The sequence below is a fragment of the Phacochoerus africanus genome, chromosome 11, assembly GCF_016906955.1.
Source record: "Phacochoerus africanus isolate WHEZ1 chromosome 11, ROS_Pafr_v1, whole genome shotgun sequence".
NCBI lineage: Eukaryota > Metazoa > Chordata > Mammalia > Artiodactyla > Suidae > Phacochoerus > Phacochoerus africanus.
This window is the reverse complement of record NC_062554.1, coordinates 73005992-73025690: the sequence shown is the minus strand read 5'-3', so window position 1 is coordinate 73025690 and position 19699 is coordinate 73005992. Positions and strand designations below refer to the sequence as shown.

The 19699-nt window shown below is 39.2% G+C and overlaps 1 protein-coding gene across 4 annotated transcripts in view; it reads right to left on the bottom strand.

The window, feature by feature from the left end:
* Nucleotides 1-19699, bottom strand: part of GNGT1 (G protein subunit gamma transducin 1) — a 45253-nt gene that overhangs the window by 6267 nt on the left and 19287 nt on the right. Inside the window, exons 2-3 of one of the 4 annotated variants that reach the window (XM_047753221.1) lie at nucleotides 5389-5728; nucleotides 3865-3970 (exon numbers count right to left, since the gene is read on the bottom strand). In XM_047753221.1, the coding sequence (XP_047609177.1) occupies nucleotides 3865-3970; nucleotides 5389-5423 (141 nt within the window). In that variant the 5' untranslated portion in view covers nucleotides 5424-5728. Of the gene's footprint in view, nucleotides 1-3864; nucleotides 3971-4061; nucleotides 4352-5388; nucleotides 5729-19699 lie in introns of those variants that run through there. The other 3 variants (XM_047753222.1, XM_047753224.1, XM_047753223.1) reach the window with 3 other exon arrangements.

Below are 19699 nucleotides of genomic sequence, written 5' to 3'. Positions count from 1 at the left end.
CCTATGATCCTATCTGACCCAATGTTTTAAAATCTTTTGATATCTTTGACAAACGTCCCCAAATTAAATTCTAAGCAAAGTCGTTTTGACCTCAAACTGACTTTGGGATTTTCCAAGGGGTTCCAGAAACATTTCAAAAGATTTGTGCTCTCTCCTTATAAAAAGGGAGATGCTAAAATAATTAAGTGCATTTAATATGCTAAATTGTCTGGAAGCATTGTAAAATAAGAACACTAAGCCTTCTTTATGATGTATTTGTATAGGTATATGTATGTGTGTTGCAGAAATTAGATGACATTTTTAAAGTCTTATTTGTCCTGGTATAACATTATCACTAACAATTCTGGTTACTATCTTTAATGTTGTGTTTCACAGAAATAATCAAATTCTCTTGTCAATTGCATTATATACGAACTCTCATTGGATATTTAATAACAGACATTTTAAAATCTTTTGTCATTTATAGAAAGTTATTGTTTTACTCTGATGCTTTGAAAAAGTTTTCGTACAAAAGTATTTCATCCTCAAGGAGATCCATGGCAAAGATTTTTTTCAAGGTTTCTGATAAATTTAGGAGCATAAATTTGAACTGGATAAGAATTTCCAGAACCAATGGAAAACTGTATTCAAAGAGTTTGAGTTACTTAGAACTATAAGAACTAAGGAAGATGATTATAATTTTTAGAAACATTTCTGGTTTTTCAATGTTTTGTTTTTCCAGATTTAACATTTTCTCTTAAGCTACCTATGACTTAGAGCAATTTGGTAAAGAATACCTTTGTAAATAAAGATGAAAACATTTACTTTTTCTCCCTACCAGATCCTCCAAAATTTGGAAACTCTTGAGTATTCTTTTCCTGGCAACACAGGTAGTTATTCATGCAATTTCAATAAGAATCTGTTTTCCTTGTAACAGGACACAATTTGAAACACTTGCTAAAACACCAAAGTTTTAACTGAAATGGTATTGCAGGTAAAACCTGATGGCCAGTTCTTGGCTTGGCTTCCTGACTTTGAATACTTTAAGTGTTCAATCTGGGATTCCTTGTGAAAAGTCCCAGCAAAGCAGTCTTGAAAGGGCTTATATGGTTAATCACTATTCTTGCTGAACTTACGTAAATAATGAGGCCAACTTTAATGCATGCAAACAAATTAGTTTTTCTGTAATTATCTTTGATAAAAATGGTGGAATCTCTATAGAGAAAAATTATGTTTGTACCTTTGTAGATATTAGATTCCAATCTTATTAATTGTCTTTGAGGTTTTGCTATATACCTACAAACTGGACTGCATCCTGAATTCTTCTAGTTTCCTCAAATATCTAGCTACTCCTCTGTAACATTTTCAATTTTCACCCATCCTTTTTATTTTAAGTCACTAGAACAAAGAATACCCTTGAGTTTCCTTGGAAGGGACTATACCAGGTTCTCCGCACTATCCAGATGGCAGCCAAACTTCAAGGACTTAAACCTTGAATACACATCTTAGAGCTGAAGAAGGCTTCACCTGATGTTTGTTTCTGTGTAAATGCTGGAGACCTTCAAATCAAATCCACAAGGAAGAGAAGTAGCTGACACTGATGTAAACTGCTTCCACCCAAAGTGACAAAGCAAGACTTCAGACTTGAACTAAACATGAAAACCTTTCTTACTCCCTTTCTTTCCTTTACTCTGGCATTAGCCTTGAAAGATAACATCATTATTCATAGCTCCCAAGCCTCTGTTAAGGGTTTAATCTTTCAGATGGCTGGACTCGTCATCAAAAACTCCTGTCTGTCCATGATGCTAGAAACCATTAACAGTGCTACCTTAGTGGGAGTGGTTTGGCCGCTGATAGGATTTACCTTTGTCTGTGGTGGTTACTATTCTCCTTGGGCCTATGAATGTCTGGGTGGCTGCACATAACTGGGCAATCCCTCTTAACTTATCTAGCTATGCCTCTAATTCTCACAGAAAAATTGAGACACCTCACTCATCAACCCACCCTGCCCTGATTTACACTGCCAAGTTAGAAAGACCCACCAGGAAGCATTCATGATTCAAAATTAGCTCCTTTTGGTAGATCACCGTTTCCCTCCTTAGGAGTAAATGCAAATGAGTATACAATCAAGAATCACTCCTTAACTCTTGAAACTGCTGCAGAACTAACTGCCAAAATAATAGTTGCTCAACAAAATTCCTAGACTCTCTGGCCAAAGTTATTCTTGATAATAGGACAACCCTTGATTATCTTTTAGCTGAGAAAGGAGGTGTCTATGCTGTGGCCAATACCACTTGCTATACCTGGATTAACACTTCTGAAGAAGTTGAAACTTGGAGTTCCCGTCGTGGTGCAGTGGTTAACGAATCCGACTAGGAACCATGAGGTTGTGGGTTTGGTCCCTGGCCTTGCTCAGTGGGTCAAGCAAGGGTCCGGCATTGCCGTGAGCTGTGGTGTAGGTCGCAGATGCAGGATGCGGCTTGGATCCTGTTTTGCTGTGGCTCTGGCGTACGTAGCCTGGTGGCTACAGCTCCGATTAGACCCCTAGCCTGGGAACCTCCATATGCCACAGGAGTGGCCCTAGAAAAGGCAAAAAGACCAAAAAAAAAAAAAAAGTAAAGTTTAAACTTAGTTACATAAGCTCACAGAGCAAGCCGCTTGGTTTACAAAGGTGACTCTTTCAATGGGGTCCTGATTTGACTTTGATTGGTTTGGGTCTTGGGACCATGGCTCTGAAATGGACTCCAAATTATGCAGCTTATAACAATCACAGTAGTTTCCCTGGTGTGCTGTATTCTCTCAAAAGCTTTAAGTGCATGTCTGCAGCTGCCAACCCAAGCAAATGATTTCCCAAAGACTGGAACACCAGAAAAGGCATGAAGAGAATGACTAATTAAGAAATTTTTGAGCTTGAAGTCATGACCTATGAATACCACAGAGATTCAGCAAAAACATCATGACCTACGAATATCACATAGAGGATCAGTAAAAAAGAACTACAGAACAGTAGCTGAGAATGGTGCTAATGATTTATATTTTGATCACAAGTCTCAGTTAAGCTGAAAGTTTGGTCAAAAGATGGAAATTGTTAAGAGGAAAAAGAAGAAAATAAAAGAAAAAAGAAAGGAAGGAAGAAAGAACTGGCCCCCAATGCAATCACTTATGCTGAAGTCCCAAGTCAACAAACCAAAATGTAATACCTAACCTAATTGCACCCTTTCCCAAGAGTGGAATTTTAAACCCATGAGTCCGGAATTCCCTGATCAACACTAGTGAAGTCATCTGCATGACAGACCCCTGTCCTTTATCCAAAGAAAAGTGACCCTGCCTGAAATAATTCCTTTCTTTTGTTTATGACTTCCTCGTCCCATCCTCTTCTGCCTATAAACACCTTCAATTTAGTGCAGCTCCAGGGAGAGCCTTGTTTGATGGGTTGCTGCCCAATTCATGAGTTATATTTAATAAAGCCAATTATATATTCAAACTTACACCATTGAATTTTGTTTTGTAACAACAGTGAACAAAGGTCAGGTTGTTAACAGCTTTAAATCCTTGGCTTCTCCCTTGACAGGAGTTTCTTAGAGATTTAGAGTCATACTTCTCCTGATACAGAGAGGGAGATACACTTACAAATGCAGAGTTCCCTTATAAATGTCCTATCTCTTAGGAAAGGGTAACTTCTACTTGGTTTTCAGAGCTTCCTCTGTGTCTGTTTTTTAGTTTGTTGTTTGGTTGGTTTTTGTTTTTAACGATCAGCCTAAAATAATCCTTATGCCAAAGAGGAATATTTTGGGGTGGCAAATTCTGCTCCCCTTCAATAATTTTTTACTTGGTAGTGCTACAGATATCTCTAAAAATAAAATTTGAAAGAGAGCAGCAACTTACCAGCATTCTTTCCAGTGTCACTTCTTTCTTGAGCTGGTCAACTTCCATCTTCAATTTGTCCTTTTCTGTCAGGTCCTCAATATTGATCACTGGCATCTTTGGCCTGCTGAAAAGGTGGAAAATGAGTTTATACACCTGAATTGCTAGACTTGCTTCAAATTAATGTTACCCAACCCTTCCCTCAGTTATTAACTTACTAAGTGAACTGTTTGCTTTAACTTCCTATGATAATCAATTTCTCTTCAATGCTCTCTGAACAATTCTGGCACTGCACACTAGCCTTGAGATTTTAGAGCTTCCATATAATCATCACTAATATGATTAAACTAAGTATTTGACTCAACACCTGCTACTAGGTTTGTGGGGTGGGGTCAGTTCAGTTAGTACATAACTTTAAATATCCAATGCTCCTTCTTTTCTGTTTTTTAGCACAGTATAAAAACTTGAGGTTCCAACCCTCATTCCCAACTCCAAAACTCTCCATCACATGATTGATGCCTTTTAAGTTAGTTTGAGGTCATTCTGAGGACTACCCATTAATCCCCTAAATTGCTGGAGTATTTAATCTGGTCTTAACAGAGTAACATACAAAAAGTATCACTATAAATTCCATATAAACTTATTTAAATATGAACCAAAAAGAATGCAGATATAGCAGACAAATAACCTTAATTAGAAACAAGCTTGTTACTTAGGAATATTTCTCCAGACAAGACTTGGGATTTTTTTGTATATAACTGTCACAATGAATTGGATAGCAGTGATGAACAAATGAAGCATTAAATGGGATGTGGTCAGTCTGATCTGTCGACCTACATCATAAAAGACTCTTCTGTCCTTTTAGCAATCTTTTTAATTAGATCAATGAGCAATGGGAAAGATGGCACCGTAGCTGGTGATTTCTGTATGAAAGTGCCTGGAAAATACTTCATTGTAGCCAAGTGGCATTATGCTTTGTAATCTCTCCTTTTTTGGTTCTCTTTTCTCTTTTGTCTCCCTGGTCCAACTTTCATGATGACATATTTTTATGAAAGTAGACATATTCAGGTCACAAGGTATTTCAGAAAACAACACCATACATCTACATAAAAATATGCTGCTCATCATAGATCAGCAATTAACTTATTTCCTTGCATTTATAAAGCATTTTTAATTCCAAAAACTCTAAGGAAATATTATTTTCTTTCTCAGTTTTACGATATTCTGTTCCTCTCTGGGAAAGAGGTAGGTTAGCCTATTTTTAGGGATAAATGCCTACACTGGCCAGCACAGAAGTAGTAGGGCACCCTATGGGAACACAAAGCCAATGTTTCCTATACTTTTAATTTTCATTTTATATTTTTTATTTTATTCTGCTCTTATTTAAGAATAAAAATAACAACAAAAACTTATTTCTTTCTGTGTAATTATCGCTTGGTACTTGACAGCCTATTCTCAATTTCATTCTTGCTTTTCCTTCTCACTCCCTTCAGACTACCTGGAAAAAATTTCACAGGTGCATCTATTTCTGATGATCATTTTTACCTGCTGACATTGTCCTTTGCACAACTTTTCTCCATTTTGGAAAATGTTTTCCACTTGGCAGTGGCTTTGAAGAATCACTTTAGATTTCCGTGTATTGATTTTGTATCCTGCAGCTTTACTGAATTTCTTGATGAGCTCTAGTAGTGTTCTGTGTATAGTATTATTCTAGGATTTTCTATGTGTAGTATTATGTCATATGCAAACAGCTAGAGTTTCACTTCTTTTCCACTTCAGATTCCTTTTATTTCTTCTCTGATTATCGTGGCTAAGACTTCCAAAGTTATGTTCAATAAAAGTGGCAACAATCTCTTCAGTAAGCGGTGCTGGGAAAACTGGAAAGCTACATGGAAAAGAAAAAAATTAGAATACTTTCAAACACCGTATACAAAAGTAAACTCTAAATGGATTAAAGACTTAAATATAAGACCAGATACTATAAAACTCTTAAAGGAAAACATTGGCAGAACACTCTCTTACACAAACTGCGGCAATATCTTTTTGGACCCACCTCCTAGAGTAATGAAAATAAAAATTTTTAAATGGGACCTAGTTATAAATTTAAAATTAAAAGCTTTTTCCAGGGTAAAGGAAACCATAAATAAAATGAAATGACAACGCACATAATGGGAGAAAATCTTTGCAAATGAAGCAACCAACAAGGGATTTATGTCCAAGATATACAAACAACTCACTCAGCTAAATATCATAAAACCAAACAATGCAATCTAAAAATGGGGAGAAAATGTAAACAGACATGTCTCCAAAGACATACAGATGGCAAAAAAAAAGTAAAGAAAAGATGATAAATATCATTAATTAGTAGAGAAATGCAAATCAAAACTATGATGAGGTAATTTGATCCAGCAATCCCACTCCTGGTCATCTATCTAGAGAAAACCATGACTCGGAAAGACACATAAACTCCAATGTTCACTGCAGCACTATTTGCAACAGCCAAGACATGGAAACAACCTAAATGTCCATTGACAGAGCAGTGGATAAAGAAGATGTGGTACATATACACAATGGAATATTACTCAGCCATTAAAAGGAATGAAATACCAGCATTTTTACCAATATGGATGGACCTAGAAATTATTATGCTAAGTGAAGTCAGTCATACAATGAGACACCAGCATCAAATGCTTTCACTGACATGTGGAATCTGAAAAAAGGACAGACTGAACTTCTTTGCAGAACAGATACTGACTCACAGACTTTGAAAAACTTATGGTTTTCAAAGGAGACAGTTCAGAGGGTGGGGGAATGCACTGGGGTTGTGGGATGGAAATTCTATAAAATTGTATTGTGATGATCATTGTACAATAAATGTAATAAATTCACTGAGTAATAAAAAAATTAAAAAAAAACCTACAATGAGGTACTACTTTACATCGGTCAGAATGGTCATCATCAAAAAGTCTACAAACAATAAATGCTGCAGAGGGTATAGAGAAAAGGGAACCTTCCTACACTGTTGGTGGGAATGTAAATTGGTACAACCACTATGGAAAACATTAAGGAGCTTCCTTAAAAAACTAAAAACAGAACTACCATATGACCCAGCCATCCCACTCCTGGGCATATATCCAGGGAAAACTATAATTTGAAAAGATACATGCAGCCCAATGTTCACTGCAGCACTGCTTAAAATAGCCAATACATGGAAGCAGCCTAAATGTCCATTGACAGAAGAATGGATAGAGAAGATGTGGTACATATAAAAAACAATACTACTCAGCTATAAAAAAGAATGAAATAATGCCATTTGCAGCAACATGGAAGGACCTAGAGATTATCATACTAAGTGAAGGAAGTCAGGCAGAAAAAGATAAATATCATATGGACATCATTATATGTGGTATCTTAAAAAAGGATACAAATGAACTTATTTGCAGAACAGAGACAGACACACAGACTTTGAAAACAAACTTATGGTTACCAAAGAGGACAGGTCAGTGGGGGAGGGGGACAGATTGGGGGGTTCAGGATTGGCCTATGCACACCGTGATATATGGAATGATTGGCCAATGGGGACCTGCTGTATAGCATAGTGGACTCTATTCAATATTCTGTGATAATCTATATGGGAAAATACTCTGAAAAAGAATGGATGTATGTATACGTATAACTGAATCACTTTGTTGACCGCAGAAATTGTCACAGCATTGTGAATCAACTGCATACTTTGATGAAACTTAAAAAAAAAAAAAAGGATCACTTTAGGAACCTGCTAAAATGGGGGCCCAATTTAAGAGGTTTTGCTTTGCGATAGGGATTAGAATTTCACGTTCTCTGTTCCAGAGAAGCTTTACCATATAAAGTCAATGGTTAATGATCACCAGATCATCCACTGGCACTTGCTAGCTGTGTGGCTCTGATTGAGTTATGCAACCTCTCTGTGTCTTAATTTACTATGAAATAGGAGCAATAATAGTACATAACTGTAGATTTCCTGAGAAGAATAAAGACTGTATAACTATGTGTAGCACAGAGCAAACACTCAGTATGTTAGCTGATGTTACTCACTTACTCTGGTTCTCCAGGCTTTCAGATTATGCTGTTTTACATGTGATTTGCTAATAGGTGGTTTCGTAAGTGTTCTTTTTTTTTTTCTTGTCTTTTTGCCATTTCTAGGGCCGCTCCCACGGCATATGGAGGTTCCCAGGCTAGGGGTCTAATCGGAGCTGTAGCCACTGGTCTACGCCAGAGCCACAGCAACGCGGGATCCGAGCCGCATCTGCAACCTACACCACAGCTCACGGCAACGCTGGATCCTTAACCCACTGAGCAAGGGCAGGGACCGAATCCGCAACCTCATGGTTCCTAGTTGGATTTGTTAACCACTGCACCACGACAGGAACTCCTCGTAAGTGTTCTTAAAGGACATCATGTGGACATAATTTAGCTCCTTTGATACCATGTGTAGTCGATACTGTTGGTGTCCAGATTCCCCTTTCTGGGGTGGGGTATTTATTATCTCCCCAGAAGCCATGGGTGTTGAATGCCAAACCTTTGCATATGCCTGTCCATGGCAGATGGAAACCACTTCAGATGGTAATGTCTGGGAGATTATGACAGCTGGCCCCTGTGGGTGTCCTGTAACAAATGGCTGGCTGAAATGGGGTTCCAATAGCCAGACCACTTGCCTCTGGGCTGTAACGCTTTGGTGTCATTGAGAACCTTCTTGATGCCTCATAGGTTCAGGATGACCACTAGACTTCAGAAACATCTTGGCCTACTTTCTCCTTCACCCTGCTTTCCTCCTTCCTTCAGAGGTTTCTCCTGATAAATCACCATCAATAAATTACTTGGACAAGGGTCCCTGTCTTAGGCTCTGCTTCGAAGAACTCTAAGAAATTGTAAGGATTATAAGAAGAATTTATAAGGGGTTTTATAAGAGCATCTATATCTTTCATAACTTATGTCCTTACTCCTGCATATTCTTGCATGTACAGAAGAGAATCATCAAGTAGTGATAAAGTCATTTGCAACCTATGTCAGAAATATTAACCTAGACATAGAAAAGTACAAGATGTTGTAGAAGAGGAAAAACAAGTTTCCCTCTACCCTTCTAGGATCGTGGCTGAGACCATCCAATGATAAAAGATTAATAGGAGAAAAACAAAAGTTTAGTAACATGTATACCTTCTGAATATGTGGGAGAGACCCAGGAAAACTGAGTAACTCCCCAAATGGCCTAAGCCACCACCTTAAATATGGCTTCCAGCTAAAGACAAAATATTGGGGACTGGGAGGAGGAGTCAGTTATGGAAGTTATTGGACAAACCACAGTAAACAAGGGCTGTGAGATCTGAGTTGCTGCCTTCCCCAACTGATAAGAGTTTTTAGAGACTTAGACTCATCCTCCTCTTACTGGTACAGAGAGGGAGGCACATTCCAAATGGAGATTTCCCTTATAAATATAAATGCCTCTTATAACAGGATAACTTGATTTTCACAGCTTCTCCTGTGTTTGATATTTCTTAAAAATAATCAGCTCAAAATATTCCTTATGCCAGAGAGGTATATTTTGGGGTGGCATATTCTGCGCTCCTCCAGCATCTAACCTTACTTTATTAACAAATGATTTCTTAACTTTAAGATGCTTAAAGTATTTAATAATATTTTAAGCAAAACACACTTCATTTGGTGGAGGTGAATCTTAGAAGATTAGAGAATGCTTGCCAAATTTGATGCCATGGGTCTTGTATGAAAAAATACAGAGTGAGGATCAAAATCTCACTACCCTCAAGGATACCTAGTTACACACAGAAACATGGTGTATGTTGTCTGCACAAGAGAGTTCAAATGCTCAGAGTTGTATTGAAGTCAAAGATTTAAAAGGATTCAGATATAATATCATTTAATTACTCTTTATCCCATTTTGCAGGTGAGGCAAAGGTGGTCCACAAAATATGCCCCAAATCACACACTTGGTGGCAACAGAGCTGGGGCTATACCACAGGTGTTTGGGTATTTGTTTTCTGGTCTAGGATATTTTCCACTCCAACATGCATCTTTCAGTTACCCTCCTCAAACTAGTGTAAAGGAGTAGTTTTTTTTTTTTCTTTTTTTTTTTAAGACTCCAGAATTACATACAGAAAGAAAACAGAATTGACAACCAAGGCACTAACCACCCCCTGGGGGCCTCCTTCCACAGGAAGTCCTAAGAGGGGCTAGATCAGATTACTGGACCTATTATCAGGCAACCCCACCCTGACCTTCACCAGAACATAAAGGGAAGGACTGAAGATTCAGAGACCAACAAGCTACCTCAGAGGAGAAGCAGTTACAGCCACTTCAGGGGAGAAACACCCCCATTAAGTAGAAGCTATGTCATCTTTCACCTCTTCTTTCAACCTGCCCTATGGTGGAGCTAAGGTCCAAAAAAGAAAAAAAGCCAAGAAAAGAAGAGGAAGGGGAGGAGGAAGGAAGGGTCTCAGAATTGTACCATCTCCACAGAGCACTGCTTTTCAGTGGGGGCAATAGTGCCCCCTAGGGGGCCTTTTGTTTCACTGGGTTTGTGGGTGTGGGTGAGGAATGTTGAGAATAGAACTATGTAGAGTAGTTTAGTGTCTCACTAATATCTTTCCAAGTTTCCATGAGATTTCTTGCTGATTTAGTTTAGAACTAAAATGGGTTAGTGTAAAGTTAAAAGGTCACTTGTTCTTTGCTTTTACACGTTATAGATAAGTGTATTTTGAAGTAAGAAAACGAAGAAATATTTAACTCATAAGGGCTATATTAGATGGAATTATTAAAATTAACTTTAAAAATCTTTTGTTTTACACAGAGAATCAATCACAGTTTGTTGTTAGAATAGAATAGAAATGTTGTTAGCATACTTTAAATATGTTGGGGGAGATCCCGTTGTGACTAGGAACCATGAGGTTGCAGGTTGGATCCCTGGCCTTGCAAAGGATCCGGCGTTGCCGTGAGCTGTGGTGTAGGTCGCAGATGTGGCTTGGATCCCATGTTGCTGTGGCTCTGGCATAGGCCAGTGGCTACAGCTCCGATTTGACCCCTAGCCTGGGAACCTCCATATGTTGCAGGTGTGGCCCTAGAAAAGGCAAAAAGAAAAAAAAATAAATAAATAAAATACAATAAGTATGTTGATTCATAAACACTCCATTTCACACATTTTAAAGAAATAAATCCACTCTATTATGTATAATAGACTTGTAGTCATGTGAGTATAAATTTTCTTATCTTGTACTATTCTTTCTCATCCTGACATTATACTTGTGACTATTAAAAATAATAGCATTTTATTCATTCATTCAACAAATATTTATCAAGTGCTATTATGTGCCAGACACTATTCTGGATGCTTGAGGGTAGAGCAGAGAGAAAAAAAAAATTAGTAAACTTTGCCACAAACTAGAGGAGAAAGACAATGGACAGGATTAAAAAAAAAATTAAATGTAGCAATATAGTGTGATAAGTGCTAAGAAGAAAAATCAACATGGCAGGAATGGGAATAGGAAGTGTCAAGAGAAGTGTTTCAATTATTGAGAGAGTGGCTGGGGAAGGCGCTCTGAGACATTTGACTGAAGACCTGAAAGAGATGAAGGAGCAGGCCATGCGTATATCTAAGAGGAGACTGTTCCCAGTGAACAGAAAGTGCAAGGAGAGCCATGAGCCAGTATGAACATGAGGAGCCAAGTGAATGTGGGTGAAGAATTGTAGATGATATCACTGATTATGTGGGTCTTTCAAACCATTGTAAAAACTCTGGCTTCACTCTGAGTGACTTAAGGAACATCCCAGGGTTTTGAGTAATAGTGTGATATTATCTGTCATATATTCTAGCAGCATTACTTTGGCAGCTATTTTGAGGCTAGACCATAGAGGGTAAGGGTAGAAGTGAGGAAGAGGCAATTTTGGTAATTAAGGTGAGACATGATGGTGGCTGAAACCAGGGTAATAGAAGTAGAGCTGGTACCATTCTAAATATATTTTGAAAGTAGAGATAATAGGATGTGCTGAGAGATCAGATGTAGAATGAAAAAGTAGCCAAAAAGCAAGAGAACTCCAGTGATTTGGGTCTGAACAACTAAAGAAGGAATTTGCTGTTTCCTGAGATGGGGAAGACCTAAGAAGGGGAATCCCACATTTGAGATGCTTGTTAAATTTGTTTGAATGGGGAGTTTGGAGTTGAGGGGAGAGTCTGGAGTTTAGGAGAGAGCCAAAAGAATGGATGAGAACACCCAGGGTAAATAGGAAAGAGAAGAGAACAAAGGATTAAACACTGAAGTCCTCTAAAGTGAGGGAGAGGAGATGCAATTAATAAAGGAGAGTTTCTTCTGATGAGGATTAAATGAGCTGATATTAGTTAACTTTTGAGCATTTACCATGTGCCAGACACTGGGCTAATACATATGTGCAATACATCTATCCCTTTATATCTATGGATCTATTCTTCTTCCTTCTCTTTTTGTACACGGGCCAATACAATGATAGCAGCTAACAAGTATTCATTGATTTAGCAAATATTTATTAACTACCAGGGACAAGGCACTCTTGATTTCTAGGGGTTGAAGCAGCAAACAAAATCGGCTTTCTTATCTCATTGTGTTTATACTTCATCACTCTATAAATCATTCCTTTCAGCTGAGTTTTTTTTCTGTCACACAAAAGGTAGTTTATATTTTGAGTTTTTCTTCCATCTAATTAAGTTGATCATACATTTTATCATATTTTTGAAAGCCAGTTGCTTTTGTATCTGTTGCTATTTTTATTACATGAGTAGCAATCTCACTCAACCTGTAGCTTCTTCTTAAACTCATGTGACTTATAGACCTTCAAATATATTCTATGACAATTCACTTTCTTTCCCAGAGCAACTCTGTTTCTGTTGAGCCAGGTGGGTTTTCAAGATACTTAAGCAGAAGAGGGATAGTGCTAATAACTAATTTTTTTATTTCATAGATATTTATGAGTGCCTACTTTCCAGATCTTATCCTTAGCATTGAGATGCAATGATGAGTATGGCAGGTAAGTTTTCTGTTCTCAAAGAGCTTATATAATAGTGAGAGGATCAGATAAGTAAAACAAAACTAATAAGCACAGTGATTTCAAATGATAAATGAGGAGTTTCCATTATGGCTCATTGAATTAAGGACCCAATGTTATCTCTATGAGCATGTCGGTTCAATCCCTGGTCTGGTTCTGGCATTGCCACAAGCTGTGGCATAATTCACAGATATGGCTCAGATCTGGTGTTGCTCTGGCTGTGGTGTAGGCTGTAGTTGACAGCTCTGATTTGACCCCTTGCGCCTGGGAACTTCCATATGCCCCAGGTGTGGACATAAAAAGAAAAAAAAAGGAAAAAAAAAATTATAAACACTATAAGGGTAGTTTGTAGTACCATGAAGTCATAGGAAACCTTGAATCCCTTCAACCTTTAACTGGCAGGCAGAGGAGAAGGATAGACTGATTGAGGCGTCAACTAAATCAGGAAAAAGGGAAAAAAAAAGGGTATCATAAAAACTAAAAAAAAAAAAAAGTATTTCGAGGATAACAAAAGATTTGAAATTGTTAAATACTGCTGAGGGGTTAGACAAAATGTAAATGGAAAAATGTGGTTTCCGGCTGCTTTGTCATATGCATTGAGAGGTCCGGTAAGATGAGGCAACATGATGAGTTGCCCCTGAAAAGAGTACTTTCTGTCCTTCCTCTTTCCGGTATGAAAGTTTATTGAGTGGAATGTGGGGGAAGAGGGAGATAAGGAAGTGGAGGCAGATAGTGAAGATAATATTTCTGATAAGTTTTGCTAGAAAAAGGAGCAATGAAGTGGGGCCCTAACAGAAGAAATGTAAAGTCAAATATGACTTTTAAGTTTGGGATGAAAAAAAAAAAATCAGAGATAGAGCATTCCAAATGGAAACTTAAAACCTGTGCTGCAGGGTAAGAGAGAGGCAGCACTGATGTCACAGAGGAGTGAGAAGAGAGCAGCCTTTGAGAAGATAAGAGAAGGACTCAAAGCCCTAGCCAAGGAGTTTGACTGACTGGACCAGGACATGACCTTCATTGTGAGAGAAAGGAAGAGAGAGAATACAGGAGATTCAGTTGACCAATAGAACAACTCCCCCTTCTCTGTCTGGTTCAGCATATCTATCTCAGGCTGGTGTACTCAACTTTCTTCTAACATACACCTTTCAGTTCAACTCAGTTTTTCCCTCAGTTAATAGTCAATACGAGGGAAAAATAGAGGGAGTGCTAGGAGATGTATGCCCCTTTCAAACTATAGCTAATGCCTCCTCCTGCCCCCAAATGGCAGATTGTCCCTCCTGTGTGATTTAAGATGCAAAAGCTTCTACACATAGAGCTAGAACAAATGAACATTTGGTGGGCTTACGACAGTTTATAATGTATAATGCACATGAGATTTGGACTAGAGTATAAAAATGACAAGACTTTTGCATGAAAGGGTATCTTTACACTTGAAAGGTCAAGATCCATTACTTTCTGCTAAATATAACTCTGAAAATAAGGTCTTTAGTGATTACCTCTCTCAATCTTCTAATCTGATTATCAACCTTGGCAGATGTTTCTCTTAGAGCATTAGAGCAGTGTATTTCAATTGTAGCTATCTGTTAGTCCTCAATTATAAACTTTATGTTTGAGGGAAAAGGAAATCTGAGATAGAGCTGTTCAGGTACTGAACTAAGGTCGTGAGCACATGTTCTATATGATGAGCCTGATTTGGGTCCCCACTATCGTGGAAGAAAAGGATGTGTGCATGGTGAGTGAGACCAGAGGACCAGGATACAGACTGCCTGGGCTAGTTGTATAGCTTTGAGCAAGTCATGTATCTGTGTAAAGCTTCAGCTTCCTTATTTGCAGAATGGGGAGGAGAATAAAGTATCTCCCTCAAGTGGTTATTGTGGGGGATTTAATAGCTAATGAATGTAAAGTACAATGCAAACTCTCAATAAATATTTTTTGCAGCACTTAGTTATTGCTATTGAGGTTTCTACATGGCATATGAGAGTTAGGGGAAATTTTCCTTTTCTTCCCCCATTTTTAATGTGATAACTCTCTAGAGAACTGGTAAACTAGAATTTCTGGGTTGGCAGTGAGGCTGCACTGTGTGGAAAAGGTCTTGGATAAAATAGTCCAAAATTTGTTCCAACCTTCTGGGTGCCCTAGATAATTAAATGTGTAGCAACCTGAGCTAGAGAAGTGATAGTTTGTATCCTAAGTAGGCATGACATCTGAGGGAACATATATCTAGGAAGAAGAGAAAGGGGGTCTCTGAGATTCTGCCCTACTGTGAAAGGTAATGCTTTGCCATAACTATAGCTCCTAAAAATACCAACCAAAGCAACTAGCTGACTAAAGGAAAGAATCTGTGTCCCACAGACACAGAAGATGTAATGTGAGATGTGTTCATGTGGCTTGGTTTTTAGTGTGAATTGAGCTCTTTGCTTAAATTTTACTTCCTACTCCATAATCCCACAGAACCTGGTACATATTTTTAATATTATACTAAGAACAGTATATTACAGCTGGGTTATACAGTGTCTATCTCTTTACCCTATTTTGCTATGAGATCCCAAATGTGATTATTCATCTTTGTATCCCATATGCACACAAAGTTGGGCACATTTTAAATGTTTAATCTGTTTATCTTTCATTATTTAAGTCAGGCTCCTGGTCTCTAATCTACTGAGTCAGGAGAGAGTCGGGGAGGGGCTAGGAATCTACATTTCTAAGTTGCTCCCCAGGGGCTCTTGTATACACACACCCTGGGCTGAGAACCCGTCCCAGGCAGGGGTCTGCTTCCTCCCCTGTACACCTTTTTTTTTTTTTTTTTTTTTAGGGCAGCACCTGTGACTTATGGAAGTTCCCAGGGGTCGAACTGGAGCTACAGCTGCCAGATCTGAGCCCTCATCTGTGACCTGCACCACAGCTCAAGGCAATGCCAGATCCTTGACCCACTGAGTGAGGCCAGGGAATCAAATCTGCATCCATCCTCATGGATACTAGTCGGGTTCGTTTCCACTGAGCCACGATGGGGACTCCTTAATCTGCTTATCTTTTGAATAGGTGAATAAACAAATGACTATGGCAAGAGATACATTATATACTCCATAATCTTGTTCTGCCTAGAGAGAAGAAGAAAATTAGGCATAGGGAATGTCTCCTCCTTTTAAGTGACTGCACTTTATCATGTAACCCTCAAAGATGCACTCGGTGTCCAACAGAGGGCAAGTTAGAGGAAACATTTCCTACATGGCCCAACCCACCAGAAAAATGTTAGTGAAGAGTTGTCTAAACTTTAATAAGACTCTTGTGACTCCTAATCTCTCAGAAGAGATGAACTGCCTTTCTTAGCAGATGTGCAAACTTCTTGTTAGTGCCAGCTGGACTCATTTCAGATTTTATTTTGACAGGGCTAAACTAACGGCAGCAGGAACTTTGTTTACTAAGGAGTTATGGGTGTAACTCCTTAAGTGACTACGTTATGTTATGTGCATCCTCAAATCCCCAGGCTAAATTAATTCTCCTCAAGCACTAGAGGGCTAGACCTGCACCACTCCCTAAGGTATCTGAGGAGGGGAAGACTATCTGCCTTAATCCTTTGCTTAAGCTCATGGTCACCTTTCAAGTCTAGAGGGATCTCAGAGGCTAGAACAACAAGGCTTGGAAATTCTAGCTACTGTGTTCTAAATCAACTTCATATCCACTTCTTATGGGGTCAAGATGGGAGAGGGGGTGAAAGAGAACAGAGGCAGTGATCTGACATGTGCAAAGCTGCTCTTGAACTCATGGTAGCTCTCGTGTGTTTCATTTCTGGTGTTTAGTTTTCTACTCTAAGGTCTTGATATGGTAGAAAGAACCTAGATCTGGACATGTCAGAAAGAATACAGGGCTGAGTGAGTATCACGAATTTGGGTTCTAATCTCAGCTTTGCCAGAAACTAAGGTAAGTAAATATGACCAGCCATCTTCTCTTTCTAGGTATCAATTTGTAAATGGAAAATAAAAATATGGAACAGATGGTATTTATAGATACTTTCAGCATTCAAATTATAATTCCATGCCTTATTTTACATACCTCTAAACTATTTGGAACCTTTGTTTTTGCTGCAGCCACTAAAGCTGTCACTTGGTCTAGCAATGACGAATCAATCTGGGTGACCCTTCTCCCCAATTCCCTCCAGTCTTACACTTCCTGTTGACTTTGGATAAAGGAATTCTTTTCCTTGGTTGTGGTAACCTTTTGGCTTAGACCCTACTTAGGGAAATACAAGTACTATGACATTCCTTTGGAGACTGATTGCGGTGGTACCATGGCTCCTCCCCCATGGTCCTAAGGAGAAATTCGGTAACTTAAAGTAATACCAGGAAATTTAGACTTCTCTTATATTGGAACCTATCTTCTTCATGGTTATAAAAATACTTCTGTGTTTTGCAATTAAGGAGTACTTTCCTTCCTGATCACCTGGCTTGACACTCTCTAACTTTTAACCCACCTACTTGTTTCTTTCTTACCTGTCCCTGCTCAGTGGTCACAGAGGTGTTAGAGGTGCACCTTATCTGGCATAGAACGAGGAGGAAACTAACATTTGTAAAGTACCTCTGAATGCGGGTTTCAACCTGTGTCTGAAGGAGGGTGAAAAGCCTACCTTTGGTCCCCTCCCCCTCCATCTGTTACACAGCAGACCTGAGTGGACTAAGTACTATGCTCAGGCTGAGAGGACCCTGAAGCTCAGATTCTCAGAAGAGACCATCACAAAGCACAGTCTGATTGTGTGGCACCCTTCCAGGCAGAGAGGCGACCTCTGACAAAGAGGAGAGCTGATTGAGGCAAAGTCACAGGTTTCAGTCCTACAAGGCCGGTTCATGTTGCTCTGGTTCTTGATTGCATTTGATTCTCCATAAAATGTTGTGCCAAGGCTTTCAGTGGGAACTGGAACCTGGGATGATCCGGGTGGATTCTGTGGCTGTGTGAGGGGCTAAAGCACATCCCTTTGAGTGTCTAGGTGCTAGCCCTCATAACACACTTATAAGGGACAGTAATTATATCTACTTTACAGATAAAGAAAACTGAGGCTCAGAGGATTTATGTAACTTGTCCAAAGGCACAAAGAATACAATCCAAGTCTCCTCTATTCCCAATTCTGCTTTCCCACTGCATCATTCAATTTCCCAAAATAATCTGCCCTGATTCAAAAGATTCCTTTTTTTGTTGTTGTTGTTGTTGTTGCTATTTCTTGGGCCGCTCCTGTGGCATATGGAGGTTCCCAGGCTAGGGGTTGAATCAGAGCTGTAGCCACCGGCCTACGCCAGAGCCACAGCAACGCGGGACCTGAGCCGCGTCTGCAACCTACACCACAGCTCACGGCAACGCCGGATCGTCAACCCACTGAGCAAGGGCAGGGACCGAACCCGCAACCTCATGGTTCCTAGTCGGATTCGTTAACCACTGCGCCACGACGGGAACTCCCTTTTTTTTTTTTTTTTTTTTTTTTAATGGCTGCACATGCAGCATACAGAACATGGATCCTTAATAACTCATTGCATTCGGCCAGGATTGAACCTGAACCTCCTCAGTGACCGGAGCTGCTGCAGTCGGATTCTTTAACCCATTGCACCACAGCAGGAATTCCTTAAGACTCCTCTATCTATATGAAGCAAAAGATGATCAGAAAGTGCCAGCAGCTAAGAACAAAAAACAGAAGAGACAATAGTCAATGTTAGATGGTAAGTCTGAGTCAGTCTTAGTCCTTGAATTTGTCCATTTGGTAAATACATTTAATCATACTCTGAAGAACTGAAATAGGTTGAGCTTGAGGTTGAATTACCTTTTCTTCTGAACTTGATCTTGGCTAAATATTTGTAAAACTTCCCTCCCCTAACAATATATGGGTGATAGTGGGAAGGTCTAATCTGATTGTCATGAGTGTGACTTTCCAAAACCATCAGTGCTGGAGCCGGCTCACACTGGCTCTGGCGAACTGATTGTACCCATCTATTTCCAAATCTGGTAGCTTGAAACCAGCTAAAGTGGAAGCATTTACTCCATGGAAACCAGTAAAATATACATATAGCAACCCCCCATCCCGCCATTGTTTTTCTCCTGGTGAGCAGGTTGTTAAACACATTATCCTTATATCTGTCATTCTTAATCATAGATATCTAGTAATCTGAAAGCCTATGGGACGCAGAGTATTTTCAGGACACGCTTGTTTTCCTAGGAATGTGATTCTCTGCCATGATATCAGGATAACTGAAAACTGGCCTGAGGGGTTATAGTGTGTTAAAATATGCCAGCCTATTAACTCACTGTGAGCACAAGGATTCTCAGAAACTTGAATGAGAACTTATGTAAAGTCCCTCCAGTATCTCCAGGAGAAGCCAAGGATAATTATTCTCTTGAGAATATTAAATAAAGCAAGAGGAAAAGGGGGAGGAATGGAAGACACATTCATCAAGAGAACCCATTAAAATGTTCTCCCAGAATATTCCTAATACTTCATGTAAAATCCAGTGTAAATAATTTGTTTTGCATAAGTAAAAAGTTAGGCTCAGGGTAACATGTCAAAGGAACCATGCACTGTAATAAATACACTACATTAAGAAAGGTAAGGGAAGGGGCTGCTCTGGTTAAAACTTACAGATGACATACCCCCCCTCCCACCCCACCCCTCCACCGCCCCACGCCACCTCTCTTTGGACTTTCATGTTCCAGCTCCAAAAAAACAGAGTTACAAGCCCAACACATGGCTATGGGGGTGTAAAATGGTATAATCACTTTTGGCAGTCTAATCCAATGGGCCCAACAGTTCTACTTCAGC